The 21842-nt window shown below is 52.8% G+C and overlaps 1 protein-coding gene across 1 annotated transcript in view; it reads left to right on the plus strand.

The window, feature by feature from the left end:
- The window catches only part of LOC133358313 (E3 ubiquitin-protein ligase MARCHF11-like), a 207084-nt gene extending 185820 nt beyond the window's left edge, over positions 1-21264 (plus strand). Inside the window, exon 4 of the mRNA XM_061576567.1 lies at positions 17953-21264. Within this exon, the coding sequence (XP_061432551.1) occupies positions 17953-18620 (668 nt within the window). The 3' untranslated portion in view covers positions 18621-21264. The remainder of the gene's footprint in view (positions 1-17952) is intronic.
- The last annotated feature ends 578 nt before the right edge of the window (positions 21265-21842 follow it).

The raw sequence follows: 21842 nt of genomic DNA on the forward strand, positions 1-21842 counted from the left end.
AAGGTCATCAGTCTAACTCTGTACTACAACAAACAAACATGACCAAACCGAAAAACTTTTCATAAATCACCAAAATAAAGCCATAAAAGCAATGAAACAGTGATCATAGGAACTGTGACCGAATTTTCACAATAAACGATGTAAACAACATGTATTACCAAACTCTGCATCCATAGCTGGCTGCATTTCGGTTAAGCTGAACGGGCAGATTATCTGTGTTAGATGCCTTTTCGATACTTTTGATTGTTTTCCAGAAGGTCCTGGTATTTCCATGTGATTCCAGGAGAGTGGAGGAAAAGTATGCATTTTTTGCTTGCCGTATTTTTTTGACACATCTATTCCTTAAAATCCTGTATTCTAGCCAGTCATGGACCAAATTACTTTTCTGAGCACATGTCCAAGCCTTGTCCCTAGTTTTCATAAGCTTAGTAATCAAGGGATCAAATCATGGTGGGCAGTTGCCTTTAGTTTTAAATCTAACCAACGGAGCATGTTTGTTAACAATTTGGAGAAACGTGTACCTGAAGGTCTCCCAAGCCGTAGTCAGGTTGGGGATATCACAGACCTTGTCAATATCCGAGTGAAGCACATCATTAGTAAATGCCTGAATGCTGAAGTGTCTCATGGAGTGCTTCTCAACCAATTTAGGGGGGGCTTTGGGTCTTGCTGATGATCTCACCCCAAATATAAAGGAGTGATCACTAAGATTATTACCCAGAACACCAGTCAGCGCGAAATTGTGAGGGGCATTTGTTAATAGGACGTCAAGCAGAGATTACTGTCCCGGGTTTTTTAGGTTGGGTCTTGTGGGGACATTTATTTATTGAAATAGGTTACATTCATCTGCCAATTTGTGGCCACGGCCGGCGGGTTTAGCCAAATCCAATTCAGATCACCCATTAAAATGATTTCACCTTTAGGAAGGCCCCCAAGAAGCTCCCTCAGTGCGTTCCCAACATCCTTACCACTAGGTGGTCTATAGCAGCACACTACCAATATCTGTTGATTTTTAGGGAGAGTGATTCTGATAGCCAGACTTTCAAAGCAATATTTCTTTAAAAAAGGAATGAGCTGGTGAACATGCAATAGTACTACGAACATAAATGGCAATTCCACCTCCTTTGGACCCTCGGTCAAGTCGAAAAAGGTTGTAGTTGTCAATCGTAATCTGCAAGTCATTGACAGCTGGAGTGAGAAATGTTTCTTTAAGGCAGAAAATTTCCGGGTCCAGATTTGCCAATTCTAGTTTTATCTTCTTGGTTCTTTCGGTAAAGTCACGTAGAAGGGAAGTAATAAAATAATAAAAATAAAACATAATAAAGTAATTCTCACGACGTTTCGGCCACAACGCAAGCAGCCGTCACCAAGCTTGGAGCGTATATTTAAGCTGGTTTGGAGGGGGGAAGAGGAGCGCCTTGACAAAATAATTTGCATATCAAGAGTAATTTTAGCATATTTATGGGAAATGCGTAAGAGGTGGGCGGGGGGTTTCAAAGTCATATTATGCCCGTGCATTATGCAGGATTAGCAGCATCAAAGGGAGGGGATGGGGGTAGCATTAACAAAGGGAAGGAATGTTAATAGTATGTAGCTGCAGTTACTAAACAACCACGTAAAAAACTAAAGTATAAACTACATGGTATCATCAGTATACTAAATATACTTTCCATTAAGCTGAGCTAACAGTAAGTAATACATTACAATTCTATGTCGCAAAAAATATAATATGATTCCAGCTAAACTTTTTTCTCTTACATCACACGGGTCTACACCGTACTATATACTGCCATAGACAAACCCAACATTAAATTATATACCGTATTACTATACACCACTCTATACCTTCGTCTATAATATTATCCTAAGTATTATTCTACCCACCCTACTGTATACCACACTGCTGTATATTCACTATACAATTACGATGTTGTATATTACCTTATACATTGTATTAAACATTACAATTTTATACTATTTATACAATCTGCTATACACTATACCATTGACCGTCGTGTGAAAGATACTAAGAGGAAGCAACGAAATATGTCAATGGGAGAGTGATGAAGGGAGACTTGCAGCGGAGCAAAGAATCCATTCCCTGCGGAGAATAAAAGATATATAGTCAATGCCAGTGAGTGGACTGCGGTCTGAAAGTCACCGTAAACGTGAACACAATCAGTTAAGATCCGAAATGGTTCATTACGTCCTTCCAATGATTGCTGAGCCAGAGTCCATCTTCTCGGTTGAAATTGTCTCTGTGTTTATATATGTGGATAGCCTCATGAACGAATCTCTCATGGTAGCCAGATGGCTTGCAGAGAACCTCTGTCTTGGAGAAGTCAATGTCATGTGAGCCCACTGAATTGTAACAGTGATCTGCCACGGCTGAGGTGTTTGTCCTACCGTGTTTCAGGTCTGCTTTATGTTCACGGATGCGGTCCGAGATATGTCGTTTGGTTTCTCCAATGTAACTGCTACCACAGAGGAAACTTAGTTTGTAGACGCCAGGGTACTGTATGTCTGAAACCACATCTTTTACGGGCGGGGCCAGATCACGGATTGTATGTACTGTGTTGAATCGGACCTGGATCTTGTGTTTAATCAGGATTTTGGAGATCTTTTTTGTGACCCCAGCAATGTAGGGTAAGGTGATGGTTTTGAAAGGCTCCTCAACAGGATCCTTCTTGATGGTTGGAGTAATGGCTTTTCGGATTGTGTAGTCGGAGTAACCATGAGCCTTAAGAGCTTGGCGTACGTGTTTGAGTTCACTGGTAATGTGTTCCTGGTCGGAGATGCATTGGGCTCTATGGTATAGAGTCTTGATAAGGGAGTTCTTCTGGGATGGATGGTGGTGGGAATCCGGTTTTAGGTAAGCATCCGTATGGGTGGCTTTCCTGTAGACAGAATGGCTCATTGAACCATCAGGTCTCCTTTTAATTAGGACATCCAAAAAGGGTAGCTTGCATTCTTTTTCGACTTCCATGGTGAATCTGATGGCTGGGTGAATGGAATTGATGTGGTCGAGGAATTGGTCTAGAGCATGCCGGCCATGTGGCCAGATGACAAAGGTGTCATCTACGTACCTCTTCCATAAGGTCGGGCATAGAGTGGCAATCTGGATGGCGTCAGTCTCAAATTTCTCCATGAAAACGTTGGCTACAACCAGAGATAGCGGGGAGCCCATTGGGGTGCCCTCAGTTTGTTTGTGAAAAGTTCCATTCCAGGTGAAGTATGTATTGGTTAAGCAGTGTCTCACCAGGGGGGTACTCCAGTATTCAGTCCTTGATGAACCAAGTCTTCAATTATTGCGATGGTGTCAGGTACAGGAACTTTGGTGAATAAGGAAACCACATCAAAACTGACAAGCAGGTCGTCTGGGGACAGGGAAATTCCCTTGATTGTCGATACCAGGTCCGTAGAGTTTAATACCGCAGAGGTGGTTTTTCCAGTGAAAGGTCGCAGGATTTCAGACAAAAAACGAGCCAGTTTATAGGTGGGGGAGTTGATAGTAGAGACAATGGGACGAAGAGGTGTATCTTCTTTATGTATCTTTGGAAGGCCATATAATCTTGGTGGGCTGGCTAAAGAAGGTTTCAAAGAGAACTATTTTTGGTTTCATCAATTGATGCGGTTGAATCAGATATGATTTTGTTGGTTTTAATGACAAGGCTGTTGGTGGGGTCTCTTTTTATTTTGTATAGCTGCCATCGTTGAGTAGTTCTTGAATTTTGTTGTTGTATTCTATTTTGTCCATGATGACAGTGGCATTGCCTTTGTCGGCTGAGAGCATGACAATGTCATCCCTCTGTTTTTAATTGAGCTAATTCAAAACGTTCATCTTTGCTGATGTTACTAGCTGGCATCTTAACGTTTTTGAGGGTTGCAGCGATTTCAAATCTTGCTACGTCTGCAGCGATGTGACCCAGGCCCTTGAGAGCCACATCTACTCGGGTAATGATATTGTAATAGATTCCGGAGACACTTGTAGAGGTAACTTTTTTATTACAATCCAACACTCCAACACTCCAACTCTCCAACAGTCCTGATAATCTGTTACAGACTAGGTACACAGCCTAGGTACACAGCCTAGATACACTACTCTGTCTATGCTCTGGAACTCGCCCTCACAAGGTCGTAGAGTCGGGAGTTCCAGAGTCCTACCACTGGCCCTCACAGCGTCCCAGGGTTCTCAGATGGCTGGTCTTGGGTCTTGGGTCTTGAGCTACAACTGGCCCTGATCGTCCAGGGAGCTCCCCTTTTATGCCTAGTCCCCAACGAGGGGTGGGGCCGTGTGCGCCCCCAGATATCCCACAGAGCACACACAGCCCCCCCTTTTGGTGGTGCCAAGGGGCTTAAGCGCCTGGGCCGCCCGGGAACCCAACGCCTGGCGCCAAGAGGCTTAAGCGTCTGAGCCACCTGGGAACCCAGCGCCTGGCGCCAAGGGGCCCAAGCGCCTGGGCCGCCCAGGGTCCCAGAGCCCCCAGCAGCCCCTCCCTTCTTATGTCACTACATTACCCCCCTCTACGTAGCCTCCAGCCGACCCGGCTGTCAAAAAAATACAATTGTACAATAAATTATTTGTTAACCATCAGAATGAATGTGTGACAAATCAAGAAAAAAATGAGAAGAAAGCGCCTCTCCCCCTCCTGTGGTCACGCGTATAAAAAAAAACTCCAGGCCACCGATGCAGAACAACACTGTATAAATACATATATGCAGGATGACCGCACACCCCAACCACCCACTATACATGATGGCAAGGTGAGTGGCGGCGCGTTGGGACGAGAGTTCGTGGGCGGGGGTCATGAAAATCGTTTGAGTTTGGAGCAAGTCCGAGTGGCAGGTCCATCGGTCGCGACGGAGGCGGGAGGGTACCGACGACCCGCTGTTGCGCTTGTGTCCTGGGTCGCTGATCCCGCGGGCAAGCTTGTTCCCGCTGGGTCGGCCGTGGCGGGTTTCATTCCCGAGGCACCTGAGGGTGGGACAGCGGGACCTGCCTGAGAGTTAGAAGCAGCATCATCGCGGCGCGGCTCGTCGGACATGTCGCGCTCTCGGCCCCGGAGAAGTGAAGGAGGTGTGTAGGGTTGAATGTAAGGTTTTAGACGTGACGGGTGCACGAACCAACATCGCTTGCCATGCTGGATCCTGACACACTGCGGGCGGAGAACACGAATAATAACAACCGGGCCTCTCCAAGGCTTAAGCAGTTTTGAGGAAGTAGCCAATGGTACCTGTGGGCAGTGGAGCCAGGCGTGGTCCCCTTCTACGCAAACGTGGCGGGACGTGCGGAGGTTCCGCAACCGCTCGTTGGCAAGCTGACGGGCTTCTGAGTTATTTTGAGCAGCCTCCCGGGCATCCACGAGACGACGCACATTAGCACGGATGTGGTCGGCAATCTTAGCCTTAGGTGCGGGATGTTTAATGCGCAATTGTACGTCGATTGGGGGGCAAACCTCCCTACCATACATAAGATAGAATGGCGAGTACCCCGTGGCAGCATGGGGCGCCATTCTATAGGCGGCCAAGACACCAGGTATGTGGAGATCCCAATCAGTCTGTCACTCAGACACCTGGTGGCTTAGCATGGAGATCAGTGTCCTATGTAATCGCTCGACCATACCGTCAGTCTGGGGATGATATGGCGAGGTGCGAATTTTGTGTGTCCCTAGCAGGTTGCACAATTCCCGCAACAGGGTGGAAGAGAAATTTTTCCCTTGGTCGGTCAGCAGGCGTTCGGGAGCACCCTTATCCAGGACGTAGCCCTGGAAAAAGGCCTCCGTAATGGCTGCTGCAGACTGGTTGGGGAGTGGCCAGGCCATGGCCCATCGGGTAAAATATTCCACCCCAACCAAAAGGTACTTATTACCCCGAGGAGTAGCGGGAAACGGACCCAAAATATCCAATGCGACGATCTCATTGACCCGGGAAACCTTAATGGATTAGAGCGGCGGGCAGGATGGCCTAGCAGGTGGTTTCCGCCGTGCACATTCTATGCAACCTTGCACAAGGTCAGCCACATCGTTTGCCATGCCCGGCCAGAAAAATTCCAATTGCATTTTAGCTAGTGTCTTCTGAACACCCAAGTGCAAGAGGCGACTGTGGGTTTCCCACACAAGTTGCCCTCGCAGGGAGGTGGGCACCACCAACGTGTGGGATTGGGACCCCCCATCCCAATACATGAGGACGCCTTCCCGGATGACATATGATACAGGGCCCCCCTGCCCCCTGTGACCCTCGGCATCCCTAGCGCGGCGTCTCAATTTGAGGAGGAAGACGTCTTCCATCTGAAGATGTCCCCAGTCGTCCAACCCAAGGCCCAGCAATGCGTCCTGCGGAACTTGCGTGGAGGGAGCCCCGTGGTCCCCGACCCCATCCCCGGTCATGGCCGCAAGGGATGGGGGCGGTACCCCGTCAGGCTGCCTACAATGCCCCGCACCCAAAAAACAAGCACAGCGTCCATTGGTCGGCAGTCGCGACAACCCGTCGGCGTTCCCGTGTTGAATCCCCTTGCGGTAAATGACAGTGAACGCAAAGTCCTGGAGGATCTCCAGCCAAGGCGAGAGCTGTCCAGATGGTTGGTCCACTCGCAAGGCGTATTGTAGTGCCGCGTGGTCGGAGCGTACTGTGAAATGCCTGCCATACACGTAGGGTCTGTACTGCTTTATGAAAAAAACGATAGCAATCAATTCGCGTGGCGTCACGCAGTAACGTTGCTCCGTGGGCGACAGCACCCTGCTGCCATAGGCGACTACACTCTCCACTCCATTGACAATTTGCGACAGCACCCCTCCAATTCCGGTGAATGAACGGAGTGGTAAAATCTGGATAAGACAGGGTAGGAGCATCGACCAGTGCTTTTCGGACGGCATTGAACGATGCCTGTTCTAACTCTCCCCAATGGAATTTTACCCCTTTGGCCGTTAATGCGTGGAGGGGCTTCGCGATGGATGCGAATCCCGCAACAAATCGTCGATAATATGAGGTGAAGCCGATAAAACTCCGCACCTCCCCAACAGAGGTAGGAGTTGGCCATGAGCGCACGCAATTTGTTTTTTCGGGGTCCGTGGCAATTCCGGAGCGGCTGACAATATGGCCCAAGTAACGAACCGAATCCCTCATGAGGTGGCACTTTTGCGGTTTGAATTTGAGGTTAGCCGCCCGCATTTTAAGGAAAACTGCCTTCAATCGCATGAGGTGTTCATCAAAAGTTTTGCTGAACACGATTACATCGTCGAGGTAGATTAGGCAAGAATCCCACTGCAGCCCAGCGAGGACCAGCTCCATCAGGCACTGGAACGTCGCCGGGGCCGAGTGAAGACCCATGGGAAGTCTGTTGAATTGGAACAGTCCCTGCGTCATCAAGGGGTAGCTGCCAAAACCCCGAGAGGAGATCCAAGGTAGAGAAGTAGTGTGCACCTGCTAAGGCATCGAGCGACTCGTCCATCCTGGGAAGCGGGTAGGCATCGGCCACAGAAATCTTATTAAGTTTCCTGAAGTCAACACAAAAGCGGAGGCTCCCGTCGTGCTTCTTAACAAGAACGATCGGCGCCCCCCATGGGCTATTTGATGGCGCAATGACATCGGCTGCCAACATATCGTTGACGGCCACCCGTACATGTTCCTTCTCGGCCGGGCTCAACCGGAATGGGTTTTGACGAATTGGAGTGGCATCATCCGTGTCGATGTGGTGGCTTAGCAATTTAGTGCAGCTGTCGGGGTCGCTGGCCCCCGAGATCCCTCCCTCTTTAATGCTAACGGCCGGGCTAACATCATCACTCGCCCCCCCCCACTGCTAGGCGAACCGCTGCTGGGTTCCTCACCCATGGTGTGGGAGCCGTCGCTCTTGGATTCCCCTCCACCGCGGGTCCGCGTAGTAGGCATGGTTAGTTACCGAGTAGTATTATGCCCCCCTTTACGCTACCACGATACCTCCCTTTCCCAATCGCGCACCTGCAACCCACACGGAGCGAACGTACGCACACCCACACACACACACGCAGCTCCGTGCACTCCAACTCAACACTGACTACTCACGTTATGATTGCGCACCTGTATAATACACGGAGTGAACGCACGCGCATACATGCAGCTCCACACGCGACACCCACTCTCGCGCCGCTCTGTGCAGCGCTCCCACGAGGCGAGCCGCTGTATACGCAGCACTACATGCGTTCACACTGCTCAACGAGATCACACGAGGCCACGCTCCGCTATTAATGATTTATTGTTTGCTACCTGGAACTGGTTGTTGAGTCAATATGAATCGACGAGGCTGGCCTATTCTACTACCCCTGGACCTATTCCCTATTTATCGGCTATGATCCTAATTTGCCTTCTTACTCACTGTTAGGTGCCCATGGCGGTCCGTTGATCCCGTGCTAGCAGCGTACCTCTATGCGTCGCACGGACGTCCGGGTCGCTGGGCTGGAGAGCGTCTTGTCGCCTGGTGCTGGAATAAGAGACCGATCTCCCCTTTGCGCCCCCTTTTTATCCTCCCTACATCAAAGGGATGCGGCTCCGAGCGTGGTGGCGGCCCCCTCCCAGTTTTTCTTTAACAATGGGCGCGCGCCCGTCAGCACGCGTACGGCGGTTCCGGGCGCCCTTGCTATGCTAATCAGATGCGCTGCGTGTTGCGGCGTTTATTCTAATTAATCCCTTTCTCATGCATGGCGCCTTGGTCTTGCGCATTATGCAGCGGCGTCCATCACCACGGCCTGCTGTGGAAGTTAAGCGCGGAGCCTCCGCATGTCTTCACCACCTGCCCCATCAATTGCGCACTATGCGTCCGAGTCGCCTCTCTGATTATTTGCCATTCCCGCCCTATCCTTTAACTTCCCTAACGATGGCACCTACGCACCAGAGCCCGCTTTGGCATGCTAAACTATGCCGCCCCGTCCCTCCTCTGCCTGTCTCGTCGACCCGTGGGGGTGTGTGTGGGGGGATGCATTTCAACCGCGGTGGCCGAATGCCCTTTGCCGCGACCATACCATCTTAAGGCCGGTCGCAGCGCCGCGGTGCAAAGTAGCGTCGGGGGAGGTCGTCCAATTCCCTGGTCGCCGGAAACCGTGAAAGTTAAACCGGTCGGTCAGGTGACCTCCCCTCGGAGCTCTATGGGGGGGGGGGGAAATGCGTGCGGGTGTGTTCATGTGAGGTGAGGTGAGGGGGACGCAGGGTCGGCTCCATCGCTTGGTGGTGGCAAGGTCGTAGATGGGGCGCCTGCTGAACGGCTTCGTGGCGGCGGCATCACATAGCCCCCCGAGGTGCCAGTCCCCGTCCCGGGTTGACTGGAGCACCTTGCTTGGGCCGCGCCCACGAGGAAACGTTGTGGGGTCCGGGGGATCCGTCCGGACCTTGTGGCTGGTCTCGGGGTGGGTGGCTCTGTCCTCTGTAGCTCCTGCGGCGGCCTCCTCCTCCACTCCAGCGGCTCTCCCCGTCCTCTGGCACCTGTGGGCTGGGGCACAAACCCAGCAGCGGAAGGGTTTAGGGGCCGTCGTCCACGCCGTCTCCTGACTGGATCGGGGCGTCTCGGGGGCCCGGCGGGGCCCATGTAGTGTGCGAGGCCCCCCAACACGAGGGGTGCAGGTACCCCGGGATTTCGGGGCCTTCGGGTGACGGGGTTCTCTCTCGCCGGGGCCGCTTTCCACGGTTTTAAGCGGCGGACGTTGACCACCGTCTCTCGACCCCTCTCCCCGCCATAGATTAGTACCGTCCAGGGGGAGATCTGCCGCACCACGGTCCAGGGTCCCCGCCAGTAGGTCGTCAGTTTCCCCACCTGCCCGGCCTCGACGCGAGGGGTGTGTAGCCATACCTTAGCGCCTGTCAGGAATAAGGGGAGTTCCATGCGGGGTCAGGTGCCCTGTTCCTGCCGCCGATGCGCGGCTTCCCCTTGCGGGTATGCTCGGCCTCGGGCTTCTCGCAGGGTCTCCATCAGGTGTTCCACGGGGCGGCTTCCCTCCTCCGGCTGGGGGGAAGGAACGCCGAATAGCAGATCTGCGGGTAAACGAGACTCACGGCCGAACATCATTAAAAACGGGGCTTGTCCCGTCGACGTGTGTACGGTGGTGGCGTAGGCGAAAAGGGCGTAGGGGAGGTGTTCATCCCAATCCCGTTGATTTGCGGCCGCCATACGTTTGAGTTTCCCCGCTAAGGTCTGATTCATGCGCTCCACCATACCGTTCGCCTGGGGGTGGTACGCTGTGGTTTGGTCCTTCTGAATTCCGAACTCTCGGCACAGTGCCTGGAACAACTTGGCCTCGAACTCGCTACCCTGGTCAGTGAGGACTCGTTCTGGGATCCCGTGCTTAAGTACGTAATGTTCCACGAATGCCCGGGCCACCACCAAGGCCGTTTTATCAGGGATGGCCACTGCCACGGGGTAGCGGGTGAAATACTCTACTGCGACTAGGATATACCGGTTGCCTCGATGGGATCGCGGGAATGGCCCCTGTAGGTTGATCCCGACCAGCTGGTTCGTGCGGCTGACGCGGAACGGCCTTAGGGGTACCTGATATCGTGCCGGCTTCGGCCCGCACTGCTGACAGGCGCGGCAGCCCTGTACCCAGGCGGCCACGTCTTGTGCCAGTTTGGGCCAGAGATACTGGCGACGCAGGGTCTCTCGAGTGCGTCGTTCCCCATCGTGGCCCCCGAGTGGGTGGTCATGCGCCAGCTGTAGCAGCTCGGGTCGCACCTGGGCAGGGACACAGATGCACCCCGGCTGGCCGGCCTCGGTTAACTCCCGTACCACTCCGTTCTGCACACACAACCGGGCATACAAACCGCTCCAGGGTCCTAGTAGGGCGCTCTTTTCCTCCCGCAGTGCCGCCTCCACCGCCGCCAGATCCGGATCCCGCTGTTGGTTCTGTCTCAGCTGCTCGTCGTTCAGGCCCGGGAAGGCGCAGCCGACATCCTCCTGGATCCGTCCGATCGGGGCGGGGTGGTCCGCTGGGCCCCGAGCCGTGGTCCTTGCCGGGCGGTCGACGGGATCCCCTGTGCCACCTGCGAGGGTCTCTGTGGCGCACACTGCACTCTCTCTCGCTGGGGGGGGGTCAGTGGCCGCGGCCTCTCGGGGGTCCGTTGCCTGCCAGCAGCGTCCCCCCGTGAAACACGGGCAGGCCTCCTCCGCCCTTGTCTCGGCGTACACCGTGGGCCGCCTCGACAAGGCGTCCACGTTTGCATGCGTCCGGCCAGCCCGATACTCTATTTGCAGGTTGTACTCCTGCAACTGCGCCAACCACCGGGCCATCTGCCCCCGCGGCTCCTTGAATGTAAGAAGAAACTGCAGAGCATAATGGTCAGTGCGTACGCGACATCTCCTGCCGTACAAATACGGCCGGAACTGTTTACATGCGAAAATCACGGCGTACAACTCTTGGCGGGTCACACAATAGTTCAGCTCGGCCCCACTCAAGGTCCGGCTGGCATACACGATGACTCGTTCTGTCCCATCCTGTACCTGTGACAACACCTCGCCCAGCCCGCTGCTGCAGGCGCCGGTGTCCAAAATAAAATCGGTGGTAAAATCGGGGAAAGCGAGGGTGGGGGCATGGGTGAGGTGGTCTTTGAGAGTGGTGAAGGCCGTCTGGCAGGCCCCCGTCCACTGATAGGGGTGCTTAGGGGAGGTGAGTTGGGTGAGGGGGCGTGCAATCTCGCTGAATCCCTTTACAAATCGACGATAATAGGTGGCGAGCCCCAAAAATGATCTGATCTCCGTCAGATTCCTTGGCCGTGGCCACTCCACTACGGCGCGTACCTTCTCCGGATCGGTGTGCACGCCTGCCTCGCTGACGCGATGCCCGAGGTACCCCACCTCGCGTTGTGCGATGTAACACTTACGTGGCTTGAGCTTGAGATGAGCCGCTCGCAGTCGCTGGAATACCTCTCGTAACCTGGACCAATGCTCAGACAAAGATCTACTGAACACTATCACATCGTCCAAGTAAATCAGGCACTGTTCCCATTGACAGCCCCGCATCACCAACTCCATCAGCCGCTGGAACGTCGCGGGCACATTGGTGAGTCCAAACGGGAGTACTCGAAACTCGAATAGTCCTATCGGGGTGGTGAATGCGGTTTTTGGCCGATCCTCCTCCGCCATCTCCACCTGCCAGTACCCGGACGCGAGATCGAGGGTGGAAAAATATCGCGCTCCGGCGAGGCTGTCAAAAGTGTCGTCGATGTGGGGTATGGGGAAGGCGTCGCCGAGCGTGACTGCGTTCAGTTTATGGTAATCGATGCAGAACCGGGTTGACCCATCCTTTTTCGTTACTAGTACCACAGGGGCTGACCAGGGGCTCGCCGAGGGCTGAATTATGTTATCGCAAAGCATGTCCCCAACCGCCTCTTTGATCTGGGTGCGTTCGGGTGCGCCCACTCGGTACGCAGGGAGTTTGATGGGTCGGGCTGCACCGGTGTCAATTTGGTGCTTAACAAGGTCGGTCCGACCCACGTCCGAGTCGTGTTCACTGAACACGTCGGCATACTCCTGCAGTAACTCGCGCAGCCGATCGGCCTCTCCCTTAGGTAAATCCGCCCATGGTACATGTAACGCGTCGAGCAGGGGGACGACCTCGGCTCGGGGAGTCGGGCCGACTCGCCAGGCCAGGTCCTGGTCCCCCTCAGAACGACCGGGGTTCTCAGCCCAGAGTGCGAACACCGATTCATCAGAGTGGCGTGCGTGCAGGGGGTGTATGGTGGCGATCGGGGTGCACCGTCGCAGTATCGCTGGCGTACTGTGAGGGTTAAACATCCGCATAAACAATCGGTCCCCATCTGCGTTTACCAACGTGGCGGATCCCACGACCCCATACCGTTTTGCCAACTCCGGGTGAGGAGTTAGCATTACCTCCCCTGATGGTCGGAGCGCGGGGTCGGTGGGGGATGTTGCTACCGGCACCAGCATCTCGGTGAGCGGCCCGATGGTGACTGCCGTCGCCAGGATAGCGGCCACAGGTGCGAAGCGGGGGCGCGTCGGCTCTCGTCCCAGGAACGGAATCCGCTCGCCGTTGCTCTCCATGGTGGCGCATCGCTGGCGGGGTTGCACGTTGAGTCCCAGCTGTTCTAGGAGGTCGGTACCTGCAATACACTCGTGACACAACGCACTCGACATGTAGAACTCCTGGGTGCACACCTGGCTGCCTATGCGGACCTCTAGGGTGGCTCTCCCCAGCAGCCCCATTCCTGCTCCGCTCGCCGTGTGCAGCACGCGGTCCGGGGCCTGCAGGTGACGCACGTCGACCCCGATCGTGCTGCTGACAGATAACGGCAGTTTCCAATCCCGCATTAAGGACCTGGATAAAGGGGTCATGGTCGCTTCGCACGAGCGTTTGTGTACACACGAGGTCCGACACCCATTCAGCTGAACGTGAAGGCCCAATCACAGCACCTCCCATGAACGCATCGTAGTCAAGGGGTTTACGAAACTGGAGGGGAACTAACATCTGAGAGCCGGGAGGAATGTGAATTGTACAGGCTGCAAACGCCTGCACCGTCATAGATGCGGAGTGCAACCGAGTGGGTGTGGGCAGGAAGGCCTTGCGTCGGCCGGAGGGGAGCTCAATACACCCTTTGTTAATGAGAATTTTAATGGGCATCTTCCCCAAGAAATCTGTTCCGAGGAGGCACGGAATGGCGAGGGTTGATGAGACCAAAATGGGCCCAACTAATTGGACGTCAGCAATGCGGATCTGAGCATTGATCCGTCCGGTGATGCCCAACCAACCCCCATTTGCGGCATAGCATGGCACATCAACTGGCTGCAAGAGACGGCATGTATCGGGCAGAATGTTATAAATTATGTCTGAAATGATGGTCGCCGACGCACCCGTATCGATCAACATACGAACATCAACGCCCTCGATGGAACCCACTACGGCAGAGGACCCTGCCGCCGCGGCAACGACCCTATGGGCCAACTCGGACAATTGACCTGGTCCGAGCGCCCGGTTGCTCAATGATGGGCCCGAATCCCCCTCCTCTGAAGCATGACCCCCCTGTGTGGTGTGAGGGTGCGTCCTTGTTGTAAGTGGGGGCCGAGAGTGAGAGGTGTCGTGACTCGCCTGGGTATGCCGAGGATACGGTGGTGGGCGAGGCGCCGGAGGTCCTGAAGTCCGGCGTCGGGGGACCTGGTAGCCGGACGCCACATGGCCCCGAAGGCCACAGTTGTGGCAGATGATGGACGCCCCATCCTGGCGCGAGGTTGGCCGGTCCCGCTGATGGTGATCTCGCTGGGATCGCCAGTTGGACGATTTGCGACTTTCTGTTGCCGCGAAGGCCTGATGAGCCCCCAAATGCACGTCATAGGCTTGTGCATCAGGTGGGCCTGCGCAGGTGGCGATGGTCGTGTCCTCATCGCAATGGAGGTGTGCTTGGATGCACCTGGCAGCACGTAGCGACATGAAGTCATCATCGTCGTCGGCTGTTGGCATGGCAACTCGAAGCTGGCGGGCCAAGCTCATGAGCTTCTGCAGCACGAGTGACTCCACAGCGTCTTCATCCATGCGAGGGTAGGCAACCCGCGCCATGGCCAGCAGCGCGCTGCGGTACCCCATCGCCGACTCGAAGGCCTTCTTCCTCCTCGCATCAAAGCGGTGACGTGCTTCGGACGGGGGTCCATAAATCAGCCGCATCTGATGAAGGGCGTCCGTGAGCGTGGCACGTTTCGCCTGTGGCACTGCAAGGAGTGCTGCGAGGGCGTCGTCGTCGAGCATAGCCGGGAGGCCCTGGAGCGCTTCATCCTCCGACCAGCCGGACGTCTCTATAAGAGAGACGAACCGGCGTTCGAACGCTGCCCACTCACCCCTCTCTGAAGAATATGCCTTGAGTTCCGGCAGGCGTTGCTGGACGTGAGCCCCGCGCTTGTTGCCTGGCAACCCGGCTGAAGCTGGCTTCGCGTTCGCAGCGCTGTCACTCGGCGGTGAGGGACGCAGCGCTGATGACGCGGCGTTGATAAGTTGCAGACAGCTGTCACCTGGCGGTGAGGGACGCAGCGCTGATGACGCGGCGTTGTTTGGTTGGGTGGAAGTGATGTCACTCCCAGCGGCCACTGCTCCCCTGGCAGAAGTGACGACACACCCGGATGTATTTGTGCCGGGAACGGCTGCCATCTTTGTGTTGGAGCCGGCGGAATGGCGCGGGCGCTGCGCCGCCTCTCTCCCTCCTGTCTCCACCTGTGAGCGACGCATGTCGTCAAGGATGGATACGGTGGCGTGGAGCAGCTCAGTGAGGCGAAGCAGCGTTTCCTCCATTGCTGCTCCCGACGCTGGAGGAGGATCGGCAGGTGTGGTGGACGGCTGCTCATCCGGCGGTGCGGAGTCGTTGTCGGCCCGAGTTGCCTGCCCCGTCGCCGCTTGTTCCTCGACATCGCCGTCAGGACTGAAGGTACGTGGCTTACTTCTTGTCTCCATGGCCACTTCTGACTCCAAATGTAATGGGTTCCGGAGACACTTGTAAAGGTAACTTCTTTATTACAATCCAACACTCCAACACTCCAACTCTCCAACAGTCCTGATACTCTGTTACAGCCCAGGTACACAGCATAGGTACACAGCCTAGATACACTACTCTGGCTACGCTCTGGAACTCGTCCTCACAAGGTCGTAGAGTCGGGAGTTCCAGAGTCCCACCACTGGCCCTCACAGCGTCCCAGGGTTCTCAGATGGCTGGTCTTGGGTCTTGGGTCTTGAGCTACAACTGGCCCTGATCGTCCAGGGAGCTCCCCTTTTATGCCTAGTCCCCAACGAGGGGTGGGGCCGTGTGTGCCCCCAGATATCCCACAGAGCACACACAGCCCCCCCTTTTGGTGGCGCCAAGGGGCTTAAGCGCCTGGGCCGCCCGGGAACCCAACGCCTGGCGCCAAGAGGCTTAAGCGTCTGGGCCGCCTGGGAACCCAGCGCCTGGCGCCAAGGGGCCCAAGCGCCTGGGCCGCCCAGGGTCCCAGAGCCCACAGCAGCCCCTCCCTTCTTATGTCACTACAATATCATTAACTGGTATGTGGTATTTGATGATGCTAATCCTGCATAATGCACGGGCATAATATGACTTTTAAACCCCCCGCCCACCTCCTACGCATTTCCCATAAATATGCTAAAATTCCTCTTGATATGCAACTTAAATATACGCTCCAAGCTTGGTGGTGTTTCATTCTTCACCTGAGGACGGCTGCTTGCGTTGTGGCCGAAACGTCGTGAGAATTATTTTATTATGTTTTATTTTTATTATTTTATTACTTCCCTTCTACGTGACTTTACCGAAAGAACCAAGAAGATGAATCCCTGCAGTCACGAAAGCTTTAAATCGAAAAATTCTAGTTTTAGTTGACTTAATTTAATCACAAGCCCTCTGATGTTGACATGTAGAACACCAACACCTTTTCTGCCAGAAAAATCTACAGAATTAAATGATTTCTTTACATTTGGGCCAGGGTGAAGCTCAATACCTCCTAGAAATAACAAAAGTAGAATTAATAGTTTGCACAAGTATTTTCTGTGAAAGGATGAAGAGCGACGAACCTTGGACGAATCGTAGCTGCTTACGTATGGCGACATTTTAAAGAGCAGAATGAAGTTAGGAAGGAGTGCTGGTGAAGTAATATGACAGAGATAGGGTTTAAAAGGATACAATGATGGAGTGTAGAAGTGGCTATAAGCTGTTTCACTAGCGGGTGTAATGGCAAATGGAGCATCAAGTATGGACGAGAAATAACGAGGGCTGTCAGTGGTGGAGTTGTGTTTGGCACTAGATATGGCCGGGAGGGACAGCAGTAGAATACACAGCAGAACTGCCATCTTTAAAATAACAAAGAACCACAACAGTTAAACACACACATTTGAAAACGTACAGGTAGGCCAAGCGCGAGTAATGTCTTGCCGCACTCGTCACACATGTACAGCTTCTCGCCCGTGTGCTTGAGTTTGTGGTGGTGGTCAGCTTCCGGTCACGAAGTTGACTAGTCGTTCAGGGTCGCCGGGTTCGTAGCGCAGCGCGCTAACCGCTACACTACAATGCATTACGCTTCCACATGTGTGGGTCACAAGACAGATTTGACGTCACAGCTCACTTGCCGTGCAAAAAATATATGTATTATTGAGCTCCCCCACCCAAAAATATAACTAAGTGTATTTTTATAATTTTTGCATGGTGTACAGTCTGGAAAATACCCACATGGCACATTTCAAGTTTCTTGCATGTCGGGAAGTACGCTAAACATTTTGAACAGACACACATAATCACAACTTTGCTTTTATATATATGGAGATTATTTCATACTTTTTTATCTACATGTTTATTATAACCTATTAAAATTGTTGTTGTGTCATTGTGATTATTTTCATGTATTTATTAGCAAATTGTGCTTTTCACAAGAATCTCTGGAACTTATCTCTCGTGAATAACGAGGTGAACACTATAAATCTGGATTTGGCCTACCCTTGGTTGGCTCAGCCTAAAATGAATACCTGGGACGGTGGTGTATCATCATCTGCATAGCAGAGAATAGGAAGGACATGAACACCACCCACTACCAGCGTGTGTGTGCCATTCGCAAAGTCATAGCTGCTTGCTAATTGTACAGGAAGTCCTCGACTTAGGAACGCCCAACTTACAAACACCCGTACTTACGAAGCAGCTTACATGGAATATAATTTTTTTATTGACTTATAACGCGAACTGGCACTTGAAAATAGAACCACAGAACTATTTTGTTCAGAGGAGCAATCCTCCACAAGGTGTAGTGAGTCGGCCTCCCACTGAGAATGAATGTTTGTGTGTGTGTGTGCGTGTACAGATGTTTGTGTGCGCACAAAGGCGACCGGACACGGTGCTGGCCACCCACCCCCTTGTGTGCACAGTGCCGGTCTTCATGCGATTAACAGCACTTGCCCCAACAGTCTGTTCATGGCTCTCGGGGGGACAGGAGGGATCTTTGTATTTGTTTTTAATTGCGTATTTCATCCACAGGCCTGATCATCCACGAGGGGCCAGCAATATATCGCATCTTCAAGCGCTGGCGAGCCGTAAACCAGCGGTGGAAAGTGCTCAACTACGACAAGATCAGGGACAAGTCGGACACGGCAGGCTCCACGACCACGACGACAGTGACGGCTGCGACGACGATATCCTCAACCGCGACGGCAGCAGCGACGGCAACCACGACCCCGGCATTGGCAGCGGTAGCCACGGCCGTGGCCACCCGAGCCACGAGCACGACAGCGGCGGTGGCGAACGGAGCGCAAGGAAGCACCCCGTCGGCTCCTTCCTTCCTGCGCCAGAGGATTCGCGTCCTCGGAGCCTTCTCGGGTCCTTTCGGATTCCACCACCACCACCACCATGGCGCGCCACAACACTATGGCCACCACCAACGGCGAGGGCACCACCATCTCCACCACCACCACCTGCACCACCACCACCTCCTCCACCACCATCACCACCTCCTCCACCACCACCACCACCGGAGCGGCCCGCGTCTCGGCCTGGGCCTCGGGCCGGGCATGAGCGCAGGCCACGGCCGCTGCGCCCACCCACTGCTGCAGATGCTACAGAGGCTGCGGCAGTGCAACCGGGGGGGTGGGGGGGACCGGGGCGCCCGCGCCCGTCGCGAGCTCGTCATGAGGGTCACCACTGTGTAGCCACCGCCGCCTCACACGCGGCTGAGGGCCCGCTGGCTGATCGCCTATAAGGTGGGGGGGGCTGACTTCGCAGGAAGGGCATGCTGGTGGCCGCCACTGTGGACCGAAGTTCCGCAGTCACTCCAGAGTGAACGTTTGAGGTGGTGTAAGCGCGGGTTGAGAGCATTGGTAGCGTGGTGGCTTGCGTGGGCTCAGCGGCTAAGCCACCATGCCGAGACACCACCACCACTCACTAAGATCAGGGGTTGAATTCCAGGCTCCTACTCGAAACAAAGTTGGATTGTCCTTTGTGGTAGTTTCAGTCATTGCCAAAAATAGGTCCCGGATGTGCACATGTGCAGCACACGAGACGGTGCATGCGCGTTTGCACCCAACCCGAGCATAATGAAAACCCGCAGGAATGCCGGATATGTGGCTGCCAGCAGGAGAGGAGCCACCAATTAGCACGCTTTAGCTATGTAAGGTGCGAAAGAAGTTAAAACGTGCGTGCGTAATTACAGAGGCTCATCGGAGAAAGTGGCTTCTGTGGTGTCTCTGTGGTGCAAGGGTGTTTCTGGTTATGCTTCGTGATCTCCGGACGGTTCCAGAAACAGATTCCTTCACTTCATGCGGTGATGTCAGCCCGTGGGAATGGTACAGCGTGGGTGACCTGTAGGCCACAATTTACACGCGACACAATTATTTAAATGATGGAAAGGTGTGACGCTATTAACGATATTGGTCGTGATGACCTCTTGAACTTGATTTGACCCATTAAATATGTACACTGAAAGGAGACTATGTAATGGTTTACATTAATATTGCAAAAAAGGATAAACCAATACTTGCAAAAAGGTACTTTTGTTGATTATATGAAAAGACACGACATTTAAGGCATATCGCTACTGCTGTGCACGGGATTGTGGGTCACCACTACAGCTACATGGCTGTCCAGGTTTTATGTGCATAGTGGGCAAGTGGATTGTTTACCCACACATAATGGAAATGCATTGATTGTCAAATTCCTGAACACGTTTGCATATACCACAGACAGCCCGTTCACAGAGAGTATTTGTTGCAAAAAAACAAAAATGTTCAGGCACAGAAAAGAGGATAACGATCTGCTCAACCCGAGCTATTCACACTTTTATGTTTCCATTGTCCTTGTACTGCTCACCCTTTGGTGGCCTTCGTTCTAAAGCACTGGAGGTGAGACGAAGCCATAGAGGAGGCTGTCTCTGGTGTAGGCCAATCAGTTTCAAGGGCAATGCTTACATTGTTCCTGTTCCTGGGTAGTAAGTGTTATTTCCTAATTTGCATATGCCTAAAAAGTACAAAAAATGGCTATTATTCCCCACAAATTTTGCTTTTGTGACCAGAACAATGATATTTTGAAATGTACCTATTTTAATGAGAAAACGGGCAAATTTGAGTATTTTCATTCACATAAAGTAAAAAAAAAACATATGAATCAAAATGAACATTTACTCATTCTAAAGTAATAAAAAAATTACTACAAAAGATTTAAAAGTGAGTTGTTTTTCGAGATTTACGATTATACTCTAAATCACTTTCAAGAATCAGTCCCCAAATGTAGTCTCCCATCATGTTCTCGTTATACTGTCGTTGGTAGCAGCGTTCAAAGTCCAGTATATCCTGGTGGAAGCGCTCGCCTTGCTCCTCCGAGTACGCTCCCATGTTCTGCTTGAATTTATCAAGATGAGCATCAAAGATATGGACTTTGAGGGACATCCTACAGCCCAATATGCCGTAGTTCTTCACCAGTCTCAACCAGCTCCACATCGTTTTCGACCTTGTGATTGCCCAGGAAGCCACGAACCACTGCGACAAAGCTGTTCCAAGCCGCTTTCTCCTTACTAGTGAGCTTCTTGGGGAATTCATTGCATTCCAGGATCTTTTGTATCTGTGGTCCGACGAAGACACTGGCTTTGACCTTTGCCTCAGACAGCTTAGGGAAGAAGTCTTGAAGGTACTTTGAGGCTGCTGACTCCTTATCTACAGCTCTGACAAATTGTTTCATAATACCCAAGTTGATGTACAGCAATGGCATCAGCACCACTGGCTCCCACTTGATGTTGTTCCTCCCCACAGAGAACTCAGTCCGCTGTGGCCAGTCCCGCCTGTGGTAGTGCACCTTGGTGTCCCTGCTATCCCAAAGGCAAAGATAGCAGGGAAACTTGGTAAAACCGCCTTGGAGACCCATCAGGAATGCCACAATTTCAAAGTCTCCGATAACCTCCCAGCCGTACTCATCATACTTCAAGGCGTCCAGCAGGGTCTTGATGCTGTTATAATCCTCTTTGAGGTACACTGAGTGAGCCAGGGGAATTGACGGGTACTTTTTACCATTATGGAGAAGCACGGCTTTGAGGCTCCTGGATGAGCTGTCAATGAAGAGACGCCACTCATTCTGGTTACAGGTCATTCCGATTGCCTCGAACAGACTGGTCACATTATGGCAGAAGCAGAGCCCATCTTGACAGGTGAAGAAGCTGCAAAAAGATTGGTGACACTTCCTCTGATCTGCAACTTGCACACTTTCATCCGACAAGTTCCACGGCTTGAGCCTAGATGTCAAAACCTCAGCATTGAACTTGGTGAGACCAAAATCTCTGATCAAGTCGTTGAGGTATTTTTGGTTGGGGTAATATGGGTTTTTCTCCTCAGCTCCACCTCTCAAATTGTCGTCTGGATCTACAACGTCTTCCTCACTCTCTGACTTGCTGCTCTCTTCTAAATACGGCTGCTCTCTCTCCGGAGGAGTGGGTACGGGGAGCTCATGGCAGTGTGGCACCGGGGCGATGGATGAAGGAAGGTCGGAATACGTGATAGCAGGTGCATTCTTGCCAGTCCGAGGTTTGGAAGGGTCCACCATGCAGAAGTAGCAGTTGCTTTAGTGGTCAGTGGGTTCCCGCCAAATTATTGGTATAGCGAACTTCATGGCTCTCTTTTTCCCTCTGTACCATCCTACAAAAATAAATTTATTTCACCCATGACTAATGTGTAAGAGATTCTCGCAACATTTTTCATATATGATGTATTTTTTCAATAACATTGAAAATTGTAAAACATTTTAAAATTAAAAACTTTGCAAATTTAAAATTTGTACAAATTTTATAACATAACATTGCGAGCAACAATTGTCCATCTTACCTTCCAGAGTTTTTTTGCATTGATCGCAGGTGAAATGAGGTGCCCATGGTTTGTCTTGATCCCCTACAG

The sequence above is a fragment of the Lethenteron reissneri genome, chromosome 61 (genome assembly GCF_015708825.2).
Source record: "Lethenteron reissneri isolate LAM-NWPU_2019-01 chromosome 61, ASM1570882v1, whole genome shotgun sequence".
Lineage (NCBI taxonomy): Eukaryota > Metazoa > Chordata > Hyperoartia > Petromyzontiformes > Petromyzontidae > Lethenteron > Lethenteron reissneri.